This window comes from Danio rerio, chromosome 7 (assembly GCF_049306965.1).
Source record: "Danio rerio strain Tuebingen ecotype United States chromosome 7, GRCz12tu, whole genome shotgun sequence".
Classification (NCBI taxonomy): domain Eukaryota; kingdom Metazoa; phylum Chordata; class Actinopteri; order Cypriniformes; family Danionidae; genus Danio; species Danio rerio.
The window spans coordinates 11,635,001-11,661,706 of NC_133182.1; the positions used below are offsets into that span (position 1 = coordinate 11,635,001).

At 36.2% G+C, this 26,706-nt stretch overlaps 2 protein-coding genes across 13 annotated transcripts in view; one reads left to right on the forward strand and one right to left on the reverse strand.

Annotated features, from left to right (window-relative positions):
- tmc3 (transmembrane channel like 3) overlaps positions 1-22,763 on the reverse strand; it is an 86,049-nt gene extending 63,286 nt beyond the window's left edge. For 2 of the 12 annotated variants that reach the window (XM_073908086.1, XM_073908080.1), the window contains exons 1-5: positions 22,655-22,763; positions 20,473-20,556; positions 13,012-13,042; positions 9,460-9,768; positions 5,288-5,434 (exon numbers count right to left, since the gene is read on the reverse strand). In XM_073908086.1, coding sequence (XP_073764187.1) covers positions 5,288-5,434; positions 9,460-9,566 — 254 coding nt within the window. In that variant the 5' untranslated portion in view covers positions 9,567-9,768; positions 13,012-13,042; positions 20,473-20,556; positions 22,655-22,763. Of the gene's footprint in view, positions 1-5,287; positions 5,435-9,459; positions 9,772-13,011; positions 13,043-20,472; positions 20,557-21,413 lie in introns of all 12 variants that reach the window. The other 10 variants (XM_073908090.1, XM_073908083.1, XM_073908085.1 and 7 more) reach the window with 6 other exon arrangements.
- cemip (cell migration inducing hyaluronidase 1) overlaps positions 1-26,706 on the forward strand; it is a 1,140,081-nt gene that overhangs the window by 672,683 nt on the left and 440,692 nt on the right. The window lies entirely within an intron of this gene.

Sequence of the window (26,706 nt, forward strand, 5' to 3'; positions counted from 1 at the left end):
GTGCAAGATCTGCGCTTGAGCAGCGTATATTTGAGGGGGCGTGCAAGAAGTTTTGTGCATGAACAGAAGAAATCCGGTGCGCAAGCACAGAGATTGGCATGCTCGTAGGCTATTACATAAATGCAATCTCGACTTTACTGCGTTCTTTTGTCTTTGAAATAACACCACAGGTAGTTGGTAGATCTTTGTAAAAAAGGCCTGCCGCCAAAGCTGGAAAAAATCCTAGAGGAAACACTGCTGACGGTATGAAAACCTTGGATAAAAATATCACGGTTTCATGGTATGACGATTTTGTGATTACTGCTCTAAAACATGTTCTTTTTAAAAGTCTGGCTAAAAACAACAACTTTTTTTCTCCATTGAACATAATATATTTTATTTGACTTCTGCTGTCTTAATTAGTTTTAAAAACACAGATTTTTTTACAACTTGAAAAGGCATCTTTGGATATCTTTCTTTTTTGCATATAAAGTAAGCCACTGCACTGTTCAGGCCTATATAAGCATACTGATGTTGGTGCATGAGCAGATTGTTTTTGTCACGACTGGGTATCACAAAAACAAGGGAAAGATCCAAGTGCAGCAAAACACATTTATTGCCAAACAATAAAGATCCCAAAAAAATGACAAAGGGACAGGCAAGGTACCAAAATCGAGGAAAAACATGAAGTGCAAAAATGAAGCTCAAAAGTGAATCAAACACAAACTAAACAGGTATCCAAAAACATAGTAAAGATACTAAACAAAGTGAACAACCCAAACACGGTGAACCAGATCATGAATAAAGCACGACAAACCTAAACAGAACATTGAAAATCCAAAGGCAAACTAAACACAACATAACAGGGCTTATAAAAGACAGAACTAATTAGACAATGAGGGACAGCTGGAAACAAGGAGTGATCACATGACTAGGATACAAAACACAAAAACCAAAACAAAAACTGGTGCCCTTGAAAACCACCAGAGGGCACTGCAGCAGGTGTGACAGTTTTTCAGATGTTTCCTGAATCATGGGCTGATCAATTAATCAATTTGGAAATTCCAGTTTCTTAACAACATTACACCTCAGTTAATCATTCTGACTTGACTTCACTTGACATCTTTGATGCTAAGCCCCTTATCCGTTTCGACCCAAGCAATGCCCTTGGGTCAGCCGATAACTAGGCAAACAGCCCAGAAATCCTGAGAAGGTTTACCGAGATTCCTGACAAGACAGAGTAATATGAACAACAATAAAGAACTGACAATTTAGCAAAGAACTGCCTCTTAGATATAGCCGTGGTAATTAGCCAAATCTGGGCGGCTGATCAGAACAGCTGATCGTTATAGCAATAAACCTCGTGACCACAACACAAACAATACCAGAAGTGTGCACATACCTACAATCGTGAGAAATAGTTTATCTACAAATAAAAATATGAATAATAATCCCAATAATAGTAATGATAAAACACGTGTGAAACAAGAATATTTTGATAATAAAAGGATCACAGAATACTCAATTCCATACTTTGCCACTGTTCTTGTCAGTAATATGATCATTGTACTTTCATTCATTCATTTTCCTTCAGCTTAGTTCCTTATTCATCAGGGATCACTACAGCGGAATGAACGACTAACTATTCCGGCATGTGTTTTACGCAGGGGATGCCGTTCCAGCCGCAACCCAGTACTGAGAAACACCCATACACACTCATTCACACACTCATACACTGAGACAAATTTAGTTTATCCAATTCACCTATGGTGCATGTCTTTGGACTGTAGGGGAAACCAGATCACCCAGAGGAAACCCAAGCCAGCTCGGGGAGAACATCCAAACTCCATACAGAAATGCTAACTGGCCCAGCCAGGATTTAAACCAGCGATATTCTTGCTGTGAGGCGACACTGCTAACCACTGAGCCACCTACAATTACTACAATTAGTCAACTTAGATATTTTAACAAATATATATCAGAATAAGTATATCGTTTAATGTTTAATATAATAGCATTTCTCCCGTATTTTGACAACTTTTTATTTTTAAAAGAGTTATTTTGAAATATGAGAGTAAATGCTTTACCTACATTTAAAATGTTGCCTCCTTATGTAAAATTACTTAATATCAAAACATAATAGTTCTAATAACTGATTTCTTTTGTCTTTGCAATGATGACAGTACACAATATTTTACTAGATATTTTTCAAGAAACTAGTATTCAGCTTAAAGTGACATTAGATTACAAGACTATTTAGGATATTTAGCCAATCATTGTAATTTTTTTTTCTGTAGCCAGTGTGAAAAAAAAAATATTGCTTTAGGGGGCTAATAATATTGACGTTAAAATTATTTTTTTATTATTAAAAACCGTCTTTCCTCTAGCCGAAATAAAACAAATAAGACTTTCTTTAAAAGAAAAATAAAATACTTATTAAATACTATAAAAATGTCCTTAATCTGTTAAATATCAGTTAAGAAATGTTTTAAAATATAGATATTGCATAATCATTTGGACATTTTTGAAAAAGGTATGATACACAACAAGTCTGTCTAGTTCCCGGATCTGATTGGCTGATAGCAGTGCGATATTCTGCAATATCAGCACTCGAATAGCTTTGTGCATTACTCTGCCCACATAGAGTGACAGTAAATCAATAAACTCACTACAGTTTGACAAATATTACAGCTAATGGACAACATAATGTACTTTTGAGGCTTAATTTAGGTGATAATGTAGTTGTTTAGATTGCAATTACGCGGTTTATTTATAAGGATAGTGTCTAATTTAAAGATTTATAATTTCAGAGATACAGCGCGTCAGTATCCATCAGCCTGTCTTACTGAACAGAGCAAACAGGGTTGATGTTCCACCACAAGATGGCGACAGAGACCACATAATAAGCCATGATAATAGAGGAGAAAAACTCAGTAAATTTCAAACTACAGCTGACAATATCATTATAAAACAGGTTAGTGACTTACTAAGTCGATCTCTTTTTTTTTATGTTGTAGTGTATTTACACCATAGTAATCTGGTAGTGTTTCTGGTAATGTTTGTGTTGCTTTGAACTTTTCTGGGTTAATTTTTGTGATCTCCCGATTGCAACAGAGAAATACTGGGAAATCATTTCATGCTGTTCAGCCTTATAATCATAAAATGTGAGCAAAATCACCTGTTTTGTCTTCACTGTAGACATTACGCTACAGAATCATTCAAACACTAGTTTTGAAATGAAGTTTGTGAACAGGTTTCTGCTGTTCTGAGGTCAGCTGCAGATGTGAAGGAATGGCAGAAGAAAGTAGTTCCTCATACAAAAGGGTTTTTAGACTGTCCGTGTTTGATTTTTTTATACACACGATTGTGCCATCAAACTGTTGTATAAAAGCAATATCACCTGAGGAGCAGTGTTATATGGCTGTATATCGGCACTGGTGGGACACTAAAGGCTGATTTATACTTCTGCGTCAAACGCCGGCGTACGCTACGGCGCTGACGCATAGCCCTTCGCCGTGGCCATCGGCGTCGCTGAAATATCCTCTCTGTGATTGGTTGGCTTGGTAGCGCTGACGAGTCTGGGCGGGACCGAGAGCCGCGCGAATGGTGCGAGCCTGATGGAGCGATTGTTTACAAGTGTGGAGTCCTGTGAAGGAGCTCCGGATGGAAAGTTTTGTTTTGTGTTTAACTCATAGTAAAAGTTGTTGCACGTCCGACGGTTCCTGCCTCGAAATGACCGAGTTTGAGCCACTTGAACATCTCGGAAGTGTTCAGGAAAAGCAAAAAAGCAGCGAAGAAACTCGACACAGAGAAACATTTACACCTCACTGCCCACTAGCGTTTCGGAAGTGTTAATGCAGACCAACAGAGACAGCGCACAGAAGTATAAATGCACAGCTACGCGCGTTGCATGCGCAGTGGGTTACGCCGGTCACTTGACGCAGAATTATAAATCAGGCTTAAGGCACTTACGCCCTATTCACACGGGGCGTCAGCGTCAACGCTTCCCATTCACTTTGAATGGGTGACAACAGGCGTTGCCGAACTGCATTGTGGATCCGTCGGCGCTGCTTCAGAAGCGTTCCTCGCTGCAGAAGTTGGGACCAGCTCAACTTTTCAAGCGCCGACGGAAGCGTCAGCCAATCAGATCGCTGTATGCAAATACACCAGCTCAGACAGTGGCCTATTGCTGACTGAATTTCATTGGCTGACGCTTCTATGACGATCGTTTCAGCTCCAACTTCAGACACGCCCTCTGTCAAGCGTTGACGCTGAAGCACCGTGTGAATAGGGCGTTAGCCTGTGGCCTCGAGTCACGCATGCCTCCCACCAGTGCCGATATACAGCCACAACGCACTGATAAGAGTTTGATATTGCTCATTTATTTATCAATTTGCCAAATGATAAGTTGGCGGTTCATTCCGCTGTGGCAACCCCAGATTAATAAAGGGACTAAACCAACAAGAAAATGAATGAATGAATGAATGAATGAATGATAAAGCATATGGATATAAAAAAGGAGTGGAAAAACAGCTACATGCACATGAATTAACTTCTCACTGTGATCCGCATTTTAAGTATGAATCAACAAGGTAAACATTAATATTCTAGTCGGTTGCAGTATATTCAAAGTAGCAGCATAGCATTTCCAGCATTTTGGCAGTGCTACCAGGAGCCGCATAAATCCACAATGTTGGCTTTATCAGAAAGCAGCACAATGTACTAACATTTGTACCTCCCTGACCCTTAGCCCAAAGAACCCGCAGCATTCGGTTCCCCCGTAAAATGAGAAACTGCATGGCCAGGCTAATGAAACAATTACTCAGCCAATTTAGCTCGTTCTCCAGGCATCATGTTGTAAATATGGCAAGCACTGAAACTTAATTGTTATTTACCTTAGGGGTTTAATGCAGCGATGCTTTTCCTAGGCCATTAACATCAGTTTCAAACATTTTCAAATGCCGTTTCTAAGTAGTCTAATGGCCGTAATGGAGTCATATCATCGTTTTAGCGAGAAATAATGCTTAAATAGTTTCATTATGCTTATTTATTCAATGGATTTAGCATTATAATCTGTCCTGTGGATGTTCTAGCTCCTGTACAAACACAAAATACCTTTACAGCACACATTATATAGCAAGAAATGGAACATTCTACACCCCTCAGATTGGCCTTATAAATGCTTTATGCGTTTTATCTGCTGTTTAAACTGATCCACTAGAGAACAATTCAGCTTTATGTTTGGTAATAATTCCAGAACAGGGTGTGCGGAGGTTCTGATGGCATTTTCTTTACATATACATCTTACTTGAGCACTTTTAGCTTGCGTCTTATTGGCCAGGGTTTGATCCGGATGTTGGCGATGATTTCTTTCTGAAACTGAATGTTCTGGAACATCTCCTCGGGATCATTACTGTCCACTCGCTCTCCGTCTTTATCTTCGTCATCAGACGGCCTGAAACACAATTGAAAGATCAATGTAATCACTTTAATTAGTAACATGGCAACATCATGCCATTCTTGTGGGGTTTTTTTTTTGGGACAACTTAATTATTTTATGTTCGATCCACTTAAATTTGTAAAAACAACAGTAAAAAATAATAATAAAAATATATATTTTTGCTGCTTGTTCAAACTACTTAAAATAAGCAAAATAACACTCGTCTAATGTTTTTTTGGGGGTGGGGACTTGATTGTGTTATGTTTAATCCACTTAAATTTGTAAAAACAACACTAAAAATTATAATAAAAATATATATTTTTGCCATTTGTTCAAACTTCTTACTTAAAATAAGCAAAATAACAATCGTCTTCTGTTTTTTTATTTTTATTTTTTTACTTAATTATTTCATGTTTAATCCACTTAAATTTGTAAAAACAACACAAAAAATACAGGGTGGGCTATTTATATGGATACACTTTAATAAAATGGAAATAGTTGGTGATAATGACATCCTGTTTGTGGCATATTAGTATATGTGAGGGGGCAAACTTTTCAAGATAGTTGGTGACCAAGGTGGCCATTTTGAAGTCGGCCATCTTGGATCCAACTTTTGTTTTCTCAATAAGAAGAGGGTCATTTGACACATCAAACTTATTGGGAATTTCACAAGATAAGCAATGGTGTGCTTGGTTGTAACGTAACTTTATTATTTCATGAGTTATTTACAAGTTTCTGACCACTTATAAAATGTGTTCAATGTGCTGCCCATTGTGTTGGATTGTTAATGCAAGCCTCTTCTCCCACTCTTCACACACTGATAGCAACACCACAAGAGAAATGCCAGCACAGGCTTCCAATATCAGTAGTTTCAGGTGCTGCACATCTTGGATCTTCACACCATAGACAATTGCCTTCAGATGACCCCGAAGATAAAAGTCTAAGGGGGTCAAACCGGGAGACATTGGGGGCCATTTAAAGACCAATTCACTTTTCAGGAAACTGTTCATCTAGGAATGCTCGGACCTGACACCCACAATGTGGTGGTGCAACATCTTGCTGATACAACTCAGGGAACGTGCCAGCTTCAGTGCATAAAGAGGGAAACACATCATCATGTAGCAATTTCAAATATCCAGTGGCCTTGAGGTTTCCACTGATGAAGAATGGCTCCACTATCTTTGTTGTCTATGGTGTGAAGATCCAAGATGTGCAGCACCTGAAACTACGTGTACTCTTGAACCGCATCTGACAGAAGCATAACAGCTTTAACACACGTCTTTCTTTCAAAATTAAAGTTTTGCATCTAGGCATGGGTCGGTATAAGATTCTGACGGTATGATAACCTTGGATAAAAATATCACGGTTTCACAATATTGTGATTTCTTTCTAAAATATGTTTATGTTAAATGTCTGGGTTAAAAAACAAAAACGTTTTCCTCTTTGAACACAATATATTTTATTCTGAGAAACATTTAGGCTGCGTCCGAAACCGCCTACTACTCAGTAGGTACTGCATTTGAATTTAAACGTACTACTCGGCCGTTAGAAAAGTACATTCTATACAGTATGAATGTGAAAAGTATGAATGGAATTCGGACATACTACATCCGCCATTTTGTCATGGTCACATGACCTACCTGCGTCAGTTGCGTCGCTTTACTTCCATTCATGAATTCGCTCGCGGGGCATTATGGGATAGCGCAGCATGCATGGGATGCGCACTCCGGAATCACGCCAGAAGTAGTAAGTCATCCGGGTACTTCTCGCATACTGATTTTCGAATTCTATGAATTCGGACATACTACTCGGCTCGCATACTGATTTTGGTGTACTATATAGTATGGAAGTATGCGGTTTCGGACACAGCCTTATAATATTTTGAAGCCGTAAACATGTCAGACTAAATAACTCAAATGAATCATTGACTTTTGCTGTCTTCATCAGTTGCAAAAGCACTGATTAATTTACAATTTAAAGCGGCATCTTTAGATATCTTTTCTGTTGGAGATACTGTTGTCCTAAATAACTAAAAAAAAAAACATAAATAAAAAAAATCGTACACATACCTTAGGAACGGTATAACAGGAAATGTTGGCAGTTTTAAAACCTTAACTTTTCCAAACCACGGTATACCTTGAACACTCCGTATGCCACTGTAAACAGTACTGACACCCAGCAGAGAACGGAAGTTCTAAGCACCCAGAAGGAGCTGGCCATTATGGCACCCTCCATGCAGCAACAAAAAAAAGGTCTATATTTAAAGCAGGTGCACTCTACAAAATAATCATAATCAGCATAAAATTATGCAAATTCTTTCCAAATAGAGCTAATAATTTCATCTGGTGAAATTATTCACAATATTGCAATATCGTCACCTTAGAGTTATAAGGTTATATCTGACATTTTTTTGTCAAAATTGAGTTATTGACATATACTTATTAATTGACAATTTATTTACATTATGGGATGTTTTTTATAAGTTGTTTACATTTTAAGACTTTTATTTAAAAATAAATGTTACACATATACTGTTTGCTATTGAATGCAAAAACTTTGAAGTTCAATATCTCTAAATCATTCAGAAAGCAGATAGAACCTTATAATTCCAAGGTGACGATATGTATCGCACAAAAATAAGTTCAATTCAATTCAATTCAAGTTTATTTCCCTTGTGTTTTTATAAAGTAGATTGTGTCAAAGCAGCTTAACATAGAAGTTCTAGTGAATTAAAACAGCGTCAGTCCAGTTTTCAGAGTTCAGTTCAGTTCAATTTAGTGTGGGTTCATTTTCACTGCTAAAAGTCCAAACACTGAAGAGCAAATCTATCGATGCGCAGCACCACAAATAAAATATTGCAATGTCAGTTTTTATCAATATCATGCAGCTCTAGTTTTAACTTATGTAATAAAAATATATATATTGGGTGGAATAACATTGATTTCAACCTACAAATAAAAACATTTGTTATTAAGACCAACTGCAATTTTCTGAAAATAAATAAATAAATAAATGTAATATTAAATATAAATCCTTGTAATATTATAAGACCTTTTTAATATAAATAAAACCAATTTTACTCAAATGCACATACCTAAAAAATCCAGCACAATCCCGAACATAAAATGCAAACAAACAAAAAAATTACATTGGATATATTCATCTAGTTTATTTGTGATCCTCACATTTAGAAGCTTCAGATTTAAAATATTTAATCACACTGCAAATACACAAACCTAAATAATCCAGTACGTTCCAGAACAATAAAACATATTGCATAAATTAATAGTTTATTTGTAATCTACACATTTAGAAGCTTCAGGTGTAAATGTTCAACTACGAAGCAAAAGCACACATACTTTAACTAATAACAACCACAACCACAAATATACAGTTGAAGTCAGAATTATTACCCCCCCGTTTATTTTGTTCCCCAATTTTAGAGAGAAGATTTTTTTTCAACACATTTCAAATCATAATAGTTTTAATAACTCATCTCTAATAACTAATTTGTTTTATTTATTGATTTATTTTATCTTTGACATGATGAGAGTAAATAATATTTGACTAGATATTTTCAAGACACTTCAATACAGCTTAGAGTGACATTTAAAGGCTGAACTAGGTTAATTAGGTTACCTAGGCAGGTTAGGGTAATTAGGCAAATCATTATATATCGATGGTTTGATCTGCAGACAATTGAAAAAAATGCTTAAAGGGGCTTATAATATTGACCTTAAAATGTTCTTAAAAAAATTAAAAACTGCTTTTGCAAAATAAAACAAATAAGACTTTCTCCAGAAGAAAAAATATTATCAGACATACTGTGAAAATTTCCTTGCTCTGTTAAACATCATTTGGGAAATATTTTAAAAAGAAAAACATTCAAAGGGGGGGCTAATAATTCTGATTTCAACTGTATATACAAATAAGACAGATAATGCAATACTCTACAAGTGTCAGGTGTAAAATTTGACAATGTCATTTAATAATAATAAAAATAACAATGAAAATAATTAAAAAGATTTGGTCAAACTTACCCATTATTATCATGATATGGGGAATAAATCCTCCTGGAATTCTTTCGGATGCTCTTGTGCCTCTTGGAGGATATGAGTGGTCTGGTTATAGTAGCTGGTTCAGCCATTTCCCAGTGTTAAAACTTTCTGCAGTGTTCAGACAGCGTGTGTCCCATCTGTAGGAGTTTCAGAGCAGAAATGAGGAGCTCGACCTGCCTGATTGGATCCCTCTGAAACGCTGCAGAAGCCCCTCCACCAGAGGAGTTCAAGCTCACGATCACTCCAATGACAGCTGGACGGGCTTCTTAAAGAGACAGCCACCACTGCAACCTGCTGATCAATGCATATACTCAAGTGATTCTGATGAGAGAGGAAATATTACACAATATTAAACATATACAGTTGAATGCCCAAAATTATTAGCCCTCCTTTTAGGTTTGTTATTTTTTTATATTTCCCAAATGATGTTTAACAGAGCAAGGAATTTTTCACAGTAATTCCCAAAATATTATTTCTTCTGGAGAAAGTCCTATTTGTTTTATTTCGGCTAGAATAAAAGCAGTTTTTAATTTATATATATATATAAAAAATTAAGGTCAATATTATTAGCAATATTTTGTTTTGATTGTTTTTAAATGTCACTTTAAGCTGAATACTAGTATCTTAAAAATATCTAATAAAATATTATTTACTGTAATCATGGTAAAAATTAAAGAAATCAGTTATTAGAAATGAGTTATTAAAACTGTTATGTTTAGAAATGTGTTGAAAAAAAATCTTATTTACGTTAAACAAAAATCCGGGAATAAAATATACAGGGGGGCTAATAATTCTGACTTCAACTGTATATATTTAACATATAAGTATTGCATTGATTTGTCCTCATTTATTCCCCACATGATGTGATTTCTTATGTGAAACCCAAAAGTCAAACGGCTGAGCTTCTGTATGTCATATAATGAAGGTGAAGAGTGATTTATAAAAGGTACAGTATGTTCCAAACCAGATTAAAACAAGCCGTATAAAAAAATAACATTACAGTAGCTCATACAACTTGTTTATGATATTCTAAAGCAGTTTGCTATTATTTAAAAAATGTTGATATTTTGCAAACAGTTTATGAAAAAAAAGTTTTGTTTTAGTATCAAATGAGTGATTTTCTAGTTTTTTTATTGTTTGGATTTCCCCTCATAGATTTGTTTTAATGTTAGCTTTTTTATTGTATTATTATATATGTTATTATTGTTATTGTTTTAAAAAAATATATTTTTTTCATAGCAAACTTTTATATCTAATATATGCAATTATTTTCTATTTTTAAACTATTTCAATGTGGTCATGTCATTGTCCCATGAATATTTCCAGCTTGTTATCAAACTATTTCATCACTGTAACAAGAATTGATTCAATCATAATTTAATGTTAAACAGCTATCATAACATAATTTATCAATATGTGACTCTTTTTGGATTTTTAAAAGCTTTAGAAATTAAAAATGTAAAACAGGAAATACGTTGGGACCATTGTTGTTTACATTCCTCAAAATAGTCTATATAAATGTTTAATTATAAATAGACTTAAAGACAAATATTACATTAATATTTAAATAATACATTTTTTGTTCATTTTTTACAGTTTTATTTAACTTTAATATTGTTTCATGCAGTTCTATATCATTTTAATTATTTGTTAATTTTAGTTAATTAGTTATTTTGGTTAAACCAACAAAACTAACTGAAATAGTAAGTTGATATAGAAAACATCTGTTTTACCTGTTACTATTATTTATTGGACCTCAGCTAACATTACCAAAAAATGTATTCATTTATTTTTCTTTAGCTTAGTCCCTTTATACATCAGAGGTCGCCGCAGCGAAATGAACCACCAACTTATCCAGCACATGTTTTAGGATGCCCTTCCAGCTACAACCAACGACTGGGAAACACCCAAACATTTTCATTTACACACATACACCATGGCTAATTAAGTTTATTCAATTCACCTATAGTGCACGTGTTTGAACTGTGTGGGTAACTAGAAATGAACACTTGTATTTGTAAAAAATAATGTCGTAAAAAAACAAGATAAGAATAGTATCTTAGTAAAAAAGAAATATTGCCCTTAGGTAATATTTGTAATTTTTTTTAATAAGGCTCATAAACATGACCTTTTGGTTAATATTTATCAGTTAATAATGTTTCTGTGCCCCTAAATTTCAATTGTGGTCATGTTGTCCATCTTTCGGATGAGACATTAAACCGAGATCATCAATGTGGTCATTAAAAATCCCTTGGCACTTCTCATAAAGAGTAGGGGTGTAACCCCGGTGTTCTGGCCAAATATCGACCTCCCAATCATCCCAATCCACTGAATTGGCTCTATCACTGTCTCTCCACTCCACCAATAGCTAGTGTGTGGTGAGCGCACTGGCACTGTTGTCCTCTAGATGCCATCGCACCATCCGTAGATGCTGCAAACTTGTGGTGGCATCCTCATGATTGTGAAGCACTTTGGGTGTATGGCAATATACACAATTAATGACCTATATAAATACACATCACATTACATGTTTCCAAACTGTGAAATTTAGAAAACAATGGAGTTTGTGTGAAATAAGTTTTTATTATTTTTTTTTAATTGAACACCCTCACAAATGTGTCCATTGAATCCTGTCTTTTTAATATTTAATCGACCTAAAGCTCCGATGGCACCTCAAAATCATGCAAATTTTTCAGCTGCTCTCTTGACAATGATTAGCATTGTATTCTGTCATCAATCATCATAATTTTCTCTGGAGGTTTGTCTGAGCGGTAATAAACATGCAGATAATATACCTAAAAACCACACAATGAATTTTAAGTAGGCTCACACTGGCGAATATCCAGTTTTCGTTATAAAGTGGCCTCTGAGTGTGCTGAAATTCAACAATATCCTCACGTACGTGCAAAATAAACGCCCCCACTTGCTAAAGAATAAAAGCCATATAGAAGCTCCGTATGATAATGTGCCATATGTAACAGTAGCTCACCGCTTTCAGATGTCCACATGAGCAGAAGGCTAGTTTAAACTCTTTTATAGGGCACATCAGGAAAAAAAAGGCCCAATCAAGGCAAAAACTCTTAAATTGATGAAAAAGTCTAAATTCTAAAATGCTGCTTGTAATACTTTCACACATAATGATGCTTTCAGCAACCAACAATAAACATATATAACAAGCAGATGAGAAAAATAGATATAATCAAATAAAAACTGACATTAGGCTGATTGTTTTTTTTCCAAATTCAATAGTTTGCAACTTCAGTTCATTAATTTTCCTTCAGCTTAGTTCCTTTATTCATCAGTGATTGCCACAGCAGAATGAACCTCCAACTTATCCAGCATACTGTTTGTTTAAAGCAGCGGCAACCCAGTACTAGGAAACATTCATACACACACATACAATAAGGCCAATATAATTTATTCAATTCACCTATACCGCATGTGCTTGGACTGTGGGGGAAACCGGAGCACCCAAAGGAAACCCAGACCAACATTGAGAGAACATGCAAACTCCACACAGAAATGCCAACTGACCCAGTCGGGACTTGAACCAGCAGTCTTCTTCCTGTAAGATGATCATTGAACTAACCACTGAGCCACCATGTCACCCCACAACTGTTATAACTTATGCCGAGTTCAGACTGCAGGATTTTTAAAAAAGTCGTGTCACAGATGTTTTCCCACTGCATGACTATCTGGGCTAGCGTTTTGTCACTGCTTGTTTACACTGCAAAATGGATCGGCGACAGGGGCTTTTACATTGCATGACTTTACAATAGGAAGAATTGACTTCGTCTCACAGCCAAAAACCCGTAGTATCTTTTGTTATTAACTACATACAAGAGTTCACACTTAGCTGATGATTGATAATAAGGCTAGTTTGGCGTGCTGTCCCGGGAGAGAGCCCTGAGCTTATAAGATCCTCGAGCCCTGGGCTCCCTCCCGTTGCAAGGCGAGAGGGGAGTTTGAGCTCAGGTAGATCTCGATGACTCCCCCTCTTGCTTATTGTAGCTAAGTGTCAAATATGGATGCTGAAGGTGTACTCAGAGTTTAGCTAAAATTTTTTGGATTAATTGTTAGAGTGCTTGTTTTTGAACTGTGGGAGGAAACCGGAGGACCCGGGGATATCCCACGCGACCACGGGGAGAACGAGCAAACTCCGCACAGAAATGCCATCTGGTTTGTAAAGGAAATAAACCAGGGGCATTCTTGCTGTGAGGCAACAGCGGTAATCGCTGGCCACCGTGACGCCCGTTAGAAAGGAGGGAAAGTTGGGTTGGGTGGGGTGGGGGGGGGTTCTTCGAGATAAAGATATTGAGATGAGAAAAGTCTGGTTATTTATAGTGAGTTAGGGATCGTCTAATAGAATAATCAGTTATTAGCTAAAGTCGGAACAGCTGTGAACAATCATAAGCACATGATCCCCTCGAAATTTGTTTATAAATAAACTTCACAACGAGAAAGAAGCCTTTAATGGGGTAGAAAACTTACATATTTGCTCACCTGGGTTTGAAAGGAATTAGCAATCTCTCCTCAACTTTTTGTCAAACAACTATGAGTGCTCCTGCCAAATTTACACTAGTTTTTCCCCCATTTCCTGGGTCTAAATAAATCGAAAATGAGCGCTTTTAACTTCTCCCCCTACCTCCCGTTGGCCTGCAGGTACACACACACACACTAGTCTAGCTCTAGATATTTAGCATGTCAAATATCTCACAGGCATTAGCGACTTATCGCCGATTCTCTCAGATCGCATCTTTGATAGTTCACACTGTGTGATTGTCACTCATGTGCACGAGTGCCGATTTGCCTGTGATTTCAGACATTTGTTGGCGAATTCTCGAAACCTGTGGGCGAGTCAAAATCGGGGCTAAAATCACGCAGTCTGAACTTGCCATAAGTGAATTAAACAATATTTCTTATAAAATGTAGTAGGGATGCACCGAATATTCGGCAACCAAAATTAGTAAAAAGAATAAGTAAAAAGGCCGAATAAATTTTGCCGAACAATGACGTTTTTAATGACGCGATCAAATAGCCTAGTAACCCGCGTAGAGTGAGAGGCGCGCGCTTTATGCAGCACTAAAGCGTCTTTTAAACAAAGACGCTGTAACAGACCAAGGAGTGAAAACAGCTAAAAGTGCGCTCTTAGAAGCTGTCAGCGCACGATTTAGTCAGGCGGACTCAGAACCCCTGTACTGCATCGCGACTGAGCTTGATCCACGATATAAAGATCATTACTTGGATATGGTGAAAAAGCTGCGCACACGAGAAAGGATCCAGGCCGAGTTGGACTTGGGAAAGCCGATAAGTGTTGGAGACGGTCAGGTGATGCACAGCGCAGGAGATGAAAACAGCGCCGAGAGTAAACGGGCTCATACTACAGATGAGCCGCGCATCGACAGCGAGAGACTGTTTAGTGCTGCATCTCATGTCATCGATGAGAAGAGGAACCGACTTTCATGTGAGACAGCAGAGAAACTACTTTTCATAAAGAAGAACCTGCCACTTTTTCTGAAGAAGTAGGCTAAGTAGGCTTACTGTATGTCTAGGACAGTTATTCATTTGTTGTCATCCACATTTTTTGCACTATTTAATGCACGTTTGTTGTTGTAGACATACAGTTACATTCTTTCAGCAGCTATTCAAGAAGGGGGGCTTCAAAGATGGCCAAATAAAAATATTTTTTTATTTTACTAATTTATTTATTTTAAGTTATATTGTGCTTTGTTTGTATATTATCTGCTGGAATGTTAAAAAATGTTCAGTGTTAAAAATATATATTTTTGAAATTGTATTTTTGTTATTTGATTTATTTCTCTGAAAAGCAACACAAAATAGTAAAAAGCTAATTTTTACTATTCAATTATTGTAATGGTGAAAAAATTGGCAAACTAAAAGGAAAAAAAATGCAAAACACCGCGTTCGGTATTCGGCCAAGCAATTCATTATTATTCGGCTTCGGCCAAGATTTTCATTTCGGTGCATCCCTAAAATGTAGTCATTCACTTAATACACAACAGTAGTATAAATCAACAGAAAAACAAAACTTTGTGACCCCTCTTTTTTAACATGGACAGTTTGAAAATTCTATAGAGATTTTAGAGTAGGAAGGGACCAAGATTCTATGCCAAAACTTAAAATTCATGCACTCTGCTGAAAAACGCATGAAAACGAATAAATGAATATTTAATTGGATTATAGTAATATTAACATTTTAATAATTAGGCACTGGAATCAGAATGTGAAAATCCTATTATAAACATGCATTCATTCATTCATTTTTTTTTGGCTCAGTCCCTTTATTAATCCGGGGTCGTCACAGCGGAATTAACAGCCAACTTATCCAGCACATGTTTTACGCAGCGGATGCCCTTCCAGCTGAAACCCATCTCTGGAAAACCTCCATACACACTTATTCACTACAGACAATTTAGCCTGCCCAATTCACCTGCACTGCATGTCTTTGGACTGTGGGGGAAAAGGGAACACCCGGAGGAAACCCACGCGAACGCGGGGAGAACATGCAAACTTCTCACAAAAACGCCAACTGACCCAGCCGAGGCTCGAACCAGCGACCTTCTTGCTGTGAGGCGACAGCACTACCAACTGCGCCACTGCGTAGCCGTATCATAAACAAAAAAATGTTAACAAAAAAGGGGCAAAAGTAGAGGTTGCGATATCTGCTACCAGATATATTTTCAGTCGTCAGGCACCCACATCAAAGTATACTACAGTAATTTACAGTAAATGCTATAGTGTTTTTAACCATACTGACACATTCAATAGAGATAGAGAGCTAAAATGCTGCTAGAATTTGTTTTTATGTATGGGCGATAGGCGACGCAGTGGCGCAGTAGGTAGTGCTGTCGCCTCACAGCAAGAAGGACGCTGGTTCGAGTCTCGGCTGGGTCAGTTAGCATTTCCGTGTGGAATTTGCATGTTTCTCCCTGCGTTCGCATGGGTTTCCTCCAGGTGCTCCGGTTTCCCCCCACAGTCCAAAAACATACGGTACAGGTGAATTGGGTAGGTTAAATTGTCCATAGTTTATGTGTGTGAATGAGTGTGCATGGATATTTCCCAGAGATGGGTTGCAGCTGGAAGGGCATCCTTCCAGAAAACATTTGTTGGATAAGTTGGCGGTTCATTCCGCTGTGGTGACCCCAGATTAATAAAAGGACTAAGCCAACAAGAAAATGAATGAATGTATGGATGATATTTATTGCATCATTAAAAATGATTGAGGTCATGCCCGTGTGTTGTGGGATAAGTCGATAAATTGATTATTGTGACAGGTCTAACTGTAAATATTTACTAAGAACGTTGCATTAAGTTTAAACTGAGTTCAGTGGTGCAACACAAAAAAAATAGTGGCTTAGTGGTTAGCATTGTCGCCTTACAGCAAGAAGGTCGCTGATTCGAGCCTCGGCTGGGTCAATTGGCATTTCTGTGTGGAGTTTGCATGTTCTCTTCACGTTTACGCATGTTTCCTCCGAGTGCTCGGTTTCCCCCACAAGTCCAAAGACATGCAGTGCAGGTGAATTGAATAAACTAAATTAAAATAAACTGGCCGTAGTGTCTGTGACTGAATGAGTGGGTATGGATGTCTCCCAGTGATGGGTTGTAGCTGGAAAGGCATCCGTTGTGTAAAACATATGCTGGATGTTGGTGGTTCATTCTGCTGTGGCGACCCCAGATAAATAAAGAGACAGAAAATGATTGAATTAATAAAGTAAAAGTGTCCCTTTGCCTCACAACTGGTCCAGTTTTAATTTACACACTGCAGGTGCATCCGGCCGCTGATAATTTTGTTAAGTCACTTAAAGAAAAGAATTTTGCAGCACTGCACTCCTTTAGGAAGCTAATTTTATTAGCCACAGCATACTTTGGTCTCACTGTGCACACACAGACACCCAAGTCTGATCATCGTTGTGATAAAACCATTTATGTGGATGAGCACCGTGCAGACCTTATGCTCAAGCAGAAATTTATGAAATAAAATCTAACAGCCTACTCCACAGAGTGCAGTTAATAGGCCTTTGTTAACAGTCTCTATTCTCCCAAATGCTGTGGACATTTACATCAGTTATTATCAAGTTTAAATACACATTTACTGTATACTATAGGGTGTCACAGTGTATTGTTTCAGCATCAATAGCCCAATGTATCCAAAATAGTTACGTTGTAGCATGTCCAATGTCCTGTGGTGAGTATAGATCAGTGGTCACCAAACTTGTTCCTGGAGGGCCGGTGTAGTGCAGATTTTAGCTCCAACCCTAATCAAACAAACCTGAACAAGCTAATCAAGGTCTTACTAGGTATACTTGAAACATCCAGGCAGGTGTGTTGACGAGGTTGGAGCTAAACCCTGCAGGGACACTGGCCCTTCAGGAGCGAGATTGGCGACCCCTGGTATAGATGATCAGGCACAATAGTTTGTCATTGCAATGTGTGTCCATAATGTAGTGAAAAGGGGGTTGCACACCGGATGTGCCACTTGGCGACACGCAGAAATCTAAACATAGATTTCTATCAGGATACGCACACTGGTGCCTAGCTATGACTTAGGACATGTTTCATATTTCTGCCGCACCATGTGTACTTCCAACTGTCATGTGCGCGTTATCTCGCGTTGTCTCGCTGTCCCGCCCTCTCTTTGCATTTCGGTTGAGATTATATCAAACATCAAATAAAAATGCACATTTCAAAGCACTTCACGGGACCTTTAAGCATTTCAGAAGAGCTAAAACACACAAGAAAATGAAATCGTTTGTAGCTTTAGATTACAATGATTATTGATATTTTTCATTCAGTGATATCTAATTATTCAAATTGTGTGTGATCATAAAAAACAAAGTCATTGTGATCATAAAATCACAGTTTATTTTATTTGCATCTTTGCTCTTTTGTGTTTATCAATGCTTGTACTGTAATTTGATTTTTGTGTCCAAAAATCCAAAGTCCAAAATTTTCGTTCGCTTTTTTTGTATTCATATCCGAAGAATTGGTCAGGTAGACAAACCTAGTGCAATGAGTTTGATGCGTATTAATGAATCCATTCCGAAGAAAATGCAAAACATTTCAGAGTCAATTCAAACAGTGTTGCTTTGTTCTCCTCTCTCTTCTCCAAAGTAGAAAAAGAAAAAAAGGGGATACACATACTAAGTTCATCCAGTAAAGAGGAGATACAAGGAAGATACATCTGATACAAGGTCAGATCAAAGATCTGCCCTATAATTTTCTCAAAATGCAAAGTCTATTTCTGGATATCAGTGGACCTTTGATACATTGCTTGTGATACTTTCACACATTTACATACGTAAACAAATCCCGAACAGAGAATGGCAGTAGACATTATGATATATGGCGGCCACATTAACGTATCAGAGCAACGGACAGAAAACGGACCATGCTTTCTTTTATAGTGTCTATGGGCAGTACGACAAATGTATGGACAACTCACACATACCCAAACAGCAGCAGAGGGAGGTGCGCCAGTCTCAGAATCTAGCATAGGGGTTCTGAACTGTCTACCAGATTCTTTTTTTAATGCACTGTGTTTGTGATAAAGTTATCTGTGGCTCAAATGATGGCTTTCTGTATTTAGCTTTTCGCTAAACTGTCAAAACACCTCTCAAAACACTTTTGCAGATGAGAACAGCGGAAAAAGATCCAATCTGGTTTGATTTTTTTATGACAGATGAAAGTTTCGGAGGCAGTTTGATAATATAACGACTATAAACGACGTTAAATTTATTTTTCAACGTGTGAAACTTACGGACAAAGATTTCGGATTCAGTGAGCAACAACTTCAACACTCAAAAAAAATAACATTTGCTATTTGCTCAAACCACTTATTTATAAAGAGTTGAAACAACACTATTCATGAGTTTTTTTGGGGACAACTTTACTGTTTTATGTTTAATCCACTTAAATTTGTAAAAGTTAACCTAATTCCTCAAGTTGTCCAATGTCAAGCATTTTTACAGTGTATGAAAAATAACACTAATAGGCCTAAAATTATTTTATTATTATTTATTTTATTTAAATTATTAATGATAGCCTTAAAATTATTTCCAAAACAAAAATAAATAAAAACAATTCAAGTCATATTGTAAAATTGTATATATCACAAAATTATTGCAATTACTGCAAAAAATTATTGCAGAAAGGAAAATATCGCAATATTAATTTTTACAGCCCTACCGTTCATTCATTCATTCATTTTCCTGCCGCTTCTATTTACTATGGTCTCTATTTCAGAAGTTGCCCCAGTGGAAGGAACGGTCTCGTTGGCAAGGCCGTTCCTTCCAAAAAAATGGCACATGTTTTACTCATCGGATGCCCTTCCAGCCGCAACTCAGTACTGAAAAACACCCATACACTCTCACATTCACACACACTCAAACACTAAGGCCAATTTCATTTATTTTTTTCATTTTCTTGTCGGCTTAGTCCCTTTATTAATCCGGGGTCGCCACAGCGGAATGAACCGCCAACTTATCCAGCAAGTTTTTACGCAGCGGATGCCCTTCCAGCCGCAACCCATCTCTGGGAAACATCCACACACTCATTCACACACACACTCATACAGTACAGACAACCCACGCAAAGGCAGGGAGAACATGCCAACTCCACACAGAAGCGCCAACTGAGCCGAGGCTCGAACCAGCGACCTTCTTACTGTGAGGCGACAGCACTACCTACTGTGCCACTGCTTCGCCCTAAGGTCAATTTAGTTTATTCAATTCACCTTTAGCGCATGTCTTTGGACTGTGGGGGAATTCGGAGCACCCGGAAAAAAAAACACGCCAACACGGGGAGAACATGCAAACTCCACACAGAAATGCCAACTGGCGTAGCTGGGACTCAAACCAGCATTGTTTTTTTCTGTGAAGTGACAGTGCTAACCACTGAGCCACCGTGCCACCCTACAGTATAGAGAATTATGCACAAAATTGAGAAAGTTACAGACAGTGCAAAATACAAAAATACCTTTAAAAGCATCGATGTCCTCCTTTATCAGAATCAAAGAGCCATTCTGTTTTTTTGTCCACCATCAATTGTCTATCCTGAGCCCTGAAACAAATGACAGTCCCAGAGGTCAGGATTGAATTCAACAGTTAACCCAATAAAACAAATCAATGATGCCTATTGATGTGCTGAAACAGAAGCGTAAAATGATCCCTTCCCAAACATAGCATCAGTCATCATTCCAATCTCATTATGATATTGATTATCATGGCAAGACGAGTAAAATCTACTCTAAATTGACCTGGATGACAAACATATTTACAACCGGTAAATTCACTTAGGAGATGATGATTATATTTATATTTTTTATTAGTTGTTCTTGCTAACTATTAAATAAAACATTCATGCTTCAGCCAAAATGAAAGTAAGAATTAAAAGTTGGAAAGGACCAAACAGATCAAGATCAAGGTCATTCACTGTACAATCACACTACATTTGACTTCTGAGTTTTTATGGGAGGACGATCCTAAAAAAAGAATAGAGTTAAGTCTGGTCGAATTTATTGTCCCATAGAGAAAATTTGGATTGCAGGCAGAGTGGGTAGTTTGGCCATTGCTATAACTCTGAAAGGCAATCAAGCCAGGCCAAAGTGAATCGTTTGGGTTGCGATATAACCAATGTCACTTCTAAAAGTAATTGGATGCCCCTTTGTAAATCCTATAAGGCTTTTATCTGGTTTGCTGTAATGCAGTTCACACACGGGCAAAGACCTTGCTGTGTTAAGAGAAGAACACTGAGATCGGTTAGGTAGAGGATAATGAGAAAAGCTGGTAAAAAGAGATTATTAGGGAAGTAATGTATTGATAAGAATGTAATGACACAATAATGTTTTCGCTTTGAAATAAGATTATTTTGCATATCTCTGTTAGTCCACGGTAGTTTTGTGTATTTATTTTTCTCACCTTCCTCTCTCCATTCTTACTCCATTTTTTGTTTCTTGGTTCAGCTAAATTTCCATCATTATGACGGTGCCAATTAAACCATTCCCCGGATGAGCCGCAAGGATTAAAAGGTCTGCCAAATCAACGTGTAGTGTGCACTCTGCCTGGGCGTACACTTTTGCTCCCCGAATCTGTATTTGTATTGTAATACTTGATTTATTAATTCAGATTTTCTGATTTAATTTGAGTTTACTTGTTGAGGTTGTTGTATGATACTAAACTGAGCAATGTGACATTGTTGTTAGGTTCACTTTAGTTTATGTGTGTGTGTGTGTGTGTGTGTGTGTGTGTGTAATGATTTTTTTTTACATTATTTTGAAAAATTACATTAATATTTTAAATAATAAGTAGTACCAATATCTGTATCGTAAAAATTAACAAGTATCGCTATCGTATTAAAAAATTGTGTTAAGTATCGCCCATCCCTAACTGAATCAAATTTTTTAAACCGAAAATCCTCAAAACAATGCAGTACCACAACAGCCAATCCCAGAACAAGAATGACTGTAGATGCCAAGCGACCAATCAAAACGAGAGAAAAAAACTACTAACATTACAAATATTTTACTCATTCTCTTCAAAAGTCCGGAGAAATTTAATCATCCAAAATAAATTAATATATTTGTTTATTTATTATTTATTTTTAAACGTATGCTAAATAATCTCAATAAAACAGAATAAAATATTTTAAACCGAAAAGCCCCTCAAACAATGCAGTACCACAACAGCCAATCACAAAACAAGAGTTACCACAGATGCCAAGCGACCAATCAAAGGAGAGAAAGAAAAACGTTCACGCTACGCTACCAATATTTTGAATGGTTATTTGGAGTAAAACATAGGACAAACAATCTGAAAGAACGCTCTGATGTTTATATGCAGTTAACGTTATTTATGGAAACAGCAGGTTGAAGAGTCTATTTTACACAAACACCCTGTTGGCGTATCTAAAGGCTTTTGGTAAATTTTATTCTAGTATTGTTAGCTTTCAAATGATTCTTTTTCATGTAATATGTGAGAATATGCTAATGTTATTTTAAACTTAGTTAGCAGGTGCCTTTTTGTTACAGGTCTAGGGTATTACTTATTTAAGTAGTTGATCAACTTCGTGAATATACTCAAGACAATTTTCTCAAACTCAGTGTACGACTATCATGCATATTTCTCTAGCATCGTTACAGAAAACTTTATCGTTAACTTGCCTGGATTCTCAGCTGACGACCAACGAACGCGTTCAAGATGGCGGCGAGGTTTTCACGAGGACAGACGAAACACTGGAACGGATTACTACAGGATTCTCATCAGAACGGCGTTACATCTGGTTAGTAGAAGCATTTTCTTTGTATGCTCCTTTCTTGATTTAAATAGCTGCTGAACTAGGAAATAAGCCAAGTCAAGTGGAATCGGGATATGTAGGATAAATTATAGACGTTTGCTGCAAAGTCTTGGAATTGAATCGGCCCTCAATCACTTGGGAAACATGGCAGAATTTTATTAAATTCCCTTTATCATCCAATTGACTTAATTTTTTTTGTGCAGGTTTACTGCGAAGTTTTGAGTTATTTTTGATGGTCAAACACAAGAACACCGGTTTTAAAAAAAACATATTCATTAAACTATTTTATTATTATATTATTATTTATTATATTATTATTTAACTAAAATAATAATATATGTTATATTTATATAATAAATAATTTAAATCAATTCCAGCAGAAGAAACTTAATGAAAAAAATGGGTTTACCTTAAATATATTGTAAAATTCAATTTGTACAGTATCAGCACAACAAACATTCATGTTTAGGTAGAGCAGATGAATTAATTTTCTTCTGTCGTGCAGTTCTTTTATTTGACATTAAACAAAGGGATGGATTTGTTTCATTTTCATTAATTGATAGGATAAACTAAATAAAACGTTTATGCCTTTATGATTACCAGAAAATGTTAACTACACACGTTATGAAATATTAAGTAAGAACTTTTTACTTTTAATGATTTCAATTTAACAGGCAAGCTGTTTACTATGACTATTTCATTTGAAAATGAATGTAAAAAAAGGGTTAGCAATTTTTTTGTTACTATACAAATTGTCTTATTTGTTATTATATATTTAATCTTTTGAAATGAATGGTACAATTTTCTTTATTAGTAAACCCATTCTGCCTCAGAATTCATCTCCTAAAAAGTTTTGGTTTGGAATTACAGTCCCATTGCATCAATATCCATTTTTGCACTTAAAACTTTTTTTTTAATTGCTACTTTATAGCAAAACCTTTTGAACTACTATATACATTCTATTGGCACATTTATTATTGTTAGTCAAGCTGCTTTTAATGACTTTGAGAGGTCTTTTTTATTTTATTTATATTTTACACTCAGAGTTGGCATTTCTTTCAAGGAGACATGTGAGAACCAGGGGTTTAGATGCTTGGATATATCTTCAAATTGTGCAAGATTGAAAACAATATTTTCACTTTTACTCTACAATGTAGCAGTGACTTTTGGGATGCCATAGTTTGCCGTGATTGATGGAAGAGTCTTGTTGATGCTATTTCAGCATGTGTTTACACCTTTGAAATGCCAAGTACAGTATTTGCCAATAACCACAGCATCACAGATGTGACAGGTTGGCATCTCTCAATGACTTTGACATTTGCTTTGTATTATCAAATAGTATGACATACACGTTTCTTTTGGTTTTCTTATGTCGTTGATAGTGACATGCGGTTATCCTGATTTTATTTTAATTTTTTTCCACCATGATGATGTTAAAGTTGACATTCACTCTGTTACCATTTGCAGCTTTTGCAAATTACATGTTTTTGTCTTCAGTATTGTGAACCATTTTAGGTTAAGTTTTTGGTTTTAGATTGTTTTTACCCCATTTACTCATTTCATGAACTCTCATTGCAAATTAAGAAAAAATACCAGTAGGAGACCAAGTAAAAATCTTTCTCTTTGTAGTTTGTATGCGTTTAAATTTGTATTAGTAAAATGTAATTTAAATTTTATTCTGTAAAATACTCGCAAAATTTCGTCCAAATTTAAAATAAAAATAGTAATTTAGAGCATTTTTGCCATATAATTACAAAACTTTTATATTTAAATCATATTTATACAAAACAAATGTTTGAATGTCAGAAGAGTTAAAAAATAAGAATTTAGTGGAATTTCCCTGCTTTTTCGATCGCAACAAATAAATCAGTTTTTGTTTTGAGCAATTTTGATAGAGAAATTAACTTAATGACATATTGTTAATTTGAGAAAATTAGAGGAATACATTTGGTTTTTGTTTGGAGGAAATGAACTATTGTACATAATTTTAATGAATTTTTTAATTTTTTTAATGAAACGAATTACTCATATAATAGTAAATTGGGACAAACAGAATATTCAAGTCATTTTCTTTATTTTACCCATATCTACAACACACAAACACATGGGGCAATATAAAATAAGGTCAATATAAAATACCATAGAGCACTCATGACACCTAGTGTTTTTGTTTGTTGATAGTTTCAAGATGGTTCATTTCACAGAAAATAGTGCAAGACTGAAAACAAAACTTTGTTTCATTTCTGCTGTGTAGCAGTGAGTTCAGGATGCCAAAATCTGCTGTGTAATCGATTGAAGAGTCTTGTTGGTGCTATATCAGCATGTGTTTACACCTCTGAAATATCAAGCAGTAGTGTATCTGCCAATAACCACAGCATCACAGATTGACAGGTTGGCATCTCTCAATGCCTTTGACATCTGCTTTGACATACACTTTCCTTTTGCTTTTTCTTATGTCGTTGATAGTGACATCCAGTTTTTTGCCTGAATTTTTTTTTACCCCATGATGCTGGTAAAGCTGACATGTGCTCAGTTACCATTTTCAACTTTTGCAATTTACAAGTTTTTGTCATCAGTATTGGTACACACACACACACACACACACACACACACACACACACACACACACACACACACACACACACACACACACACACACACACACACACAAATCAACGCAAAATTTTAGCACTAGCATAGAGCACTCATGACACCTAGTGTTCATAAGTAATGATTGCGTTTTGTTGATAAGTCAAAGATGCTTAATTTCACATAAAATATTTGTTAAATAATGTGCATATGCATCATAGATATATTCGAAAAATTGTACGATAAGCCATAGCTGCTGCATTAAAAAAGGCATGCATTTAATTACTGAGGGTAAAACAATAATAAAGGGAGATACCTTGTATTATAGTAATGTAAATGTGCTTCAAAACTGGTGTAAAATGAGTTCATTTGAGATTAACCTTAATAAAAGCAAGGAGATGGGAATCGCCAGAAATAAACTAGTTCTTACTCAGGGGTTGGAACCTGTGGTCCTTGAGGGAGATGAAATAAAGACAGTTGGATGTTTTAAATATTTAGGAACTTTTATTGATGGTAAATTGACATTGGCTGGAAATGTAGAATGGATTTCTAAATAAAGCAATGCAGAGATCGTATCATATTATGAGGTTACAACAACTTGATGTGAGTCAAGATATTCTGGAAATGGAATACAAGAATTGAAGGTTGAAAGTGAGTTTTAACATGATTGCATGGTATGGACTGTTGCCAATTAAAGAGAGGCAAAAACTATTGTAGGTATTAAAACTGTTGTGCAATTGTAGGTAAACCACAAAGACTATGGAATGTATTTAATGAGAATTAAACAGAATGCAATATGTTATAGAAGATTGTTGCCTTAAATATAACATTTCAGCTTTTGCCATCAAAAAGACATTGAGGCAACCTCAAGTAAAGAAAAATGTTTATCAACCCAACAGGCACAGGATGGCAATATGACGTCAGATTGAAGTTGTACACTAATGTCATGGGATGTTGCATTTGGTTTGGAAATGAAAGTCGAGTTTACATCAGAACCCAACATCAAACCAACGTCAATGTCCAACATCAGACAGACAATGCATTCTGGTTGCTTTCCAACACAACCTAAAAACAACAAAATATCCATGTCCATTAATGTTACAGCTTGACGTTGTGTGGATGTTACTAAAATGTATTTTAATTGCCATACTTAACAAATAAATGCCTGTATTTGACATCAATATGACGTTGGTTAATATGATTTTGGATTTTGGTCAATTTCCAACACAACCCAAAATTAACAAAAATCTAACCCAGGGTTTCCACGGTGTCTTAAAATGTTTAAAATCGCAAAAGAGAAATTTTACGCCTTAAAAAGGTCTTAAATCT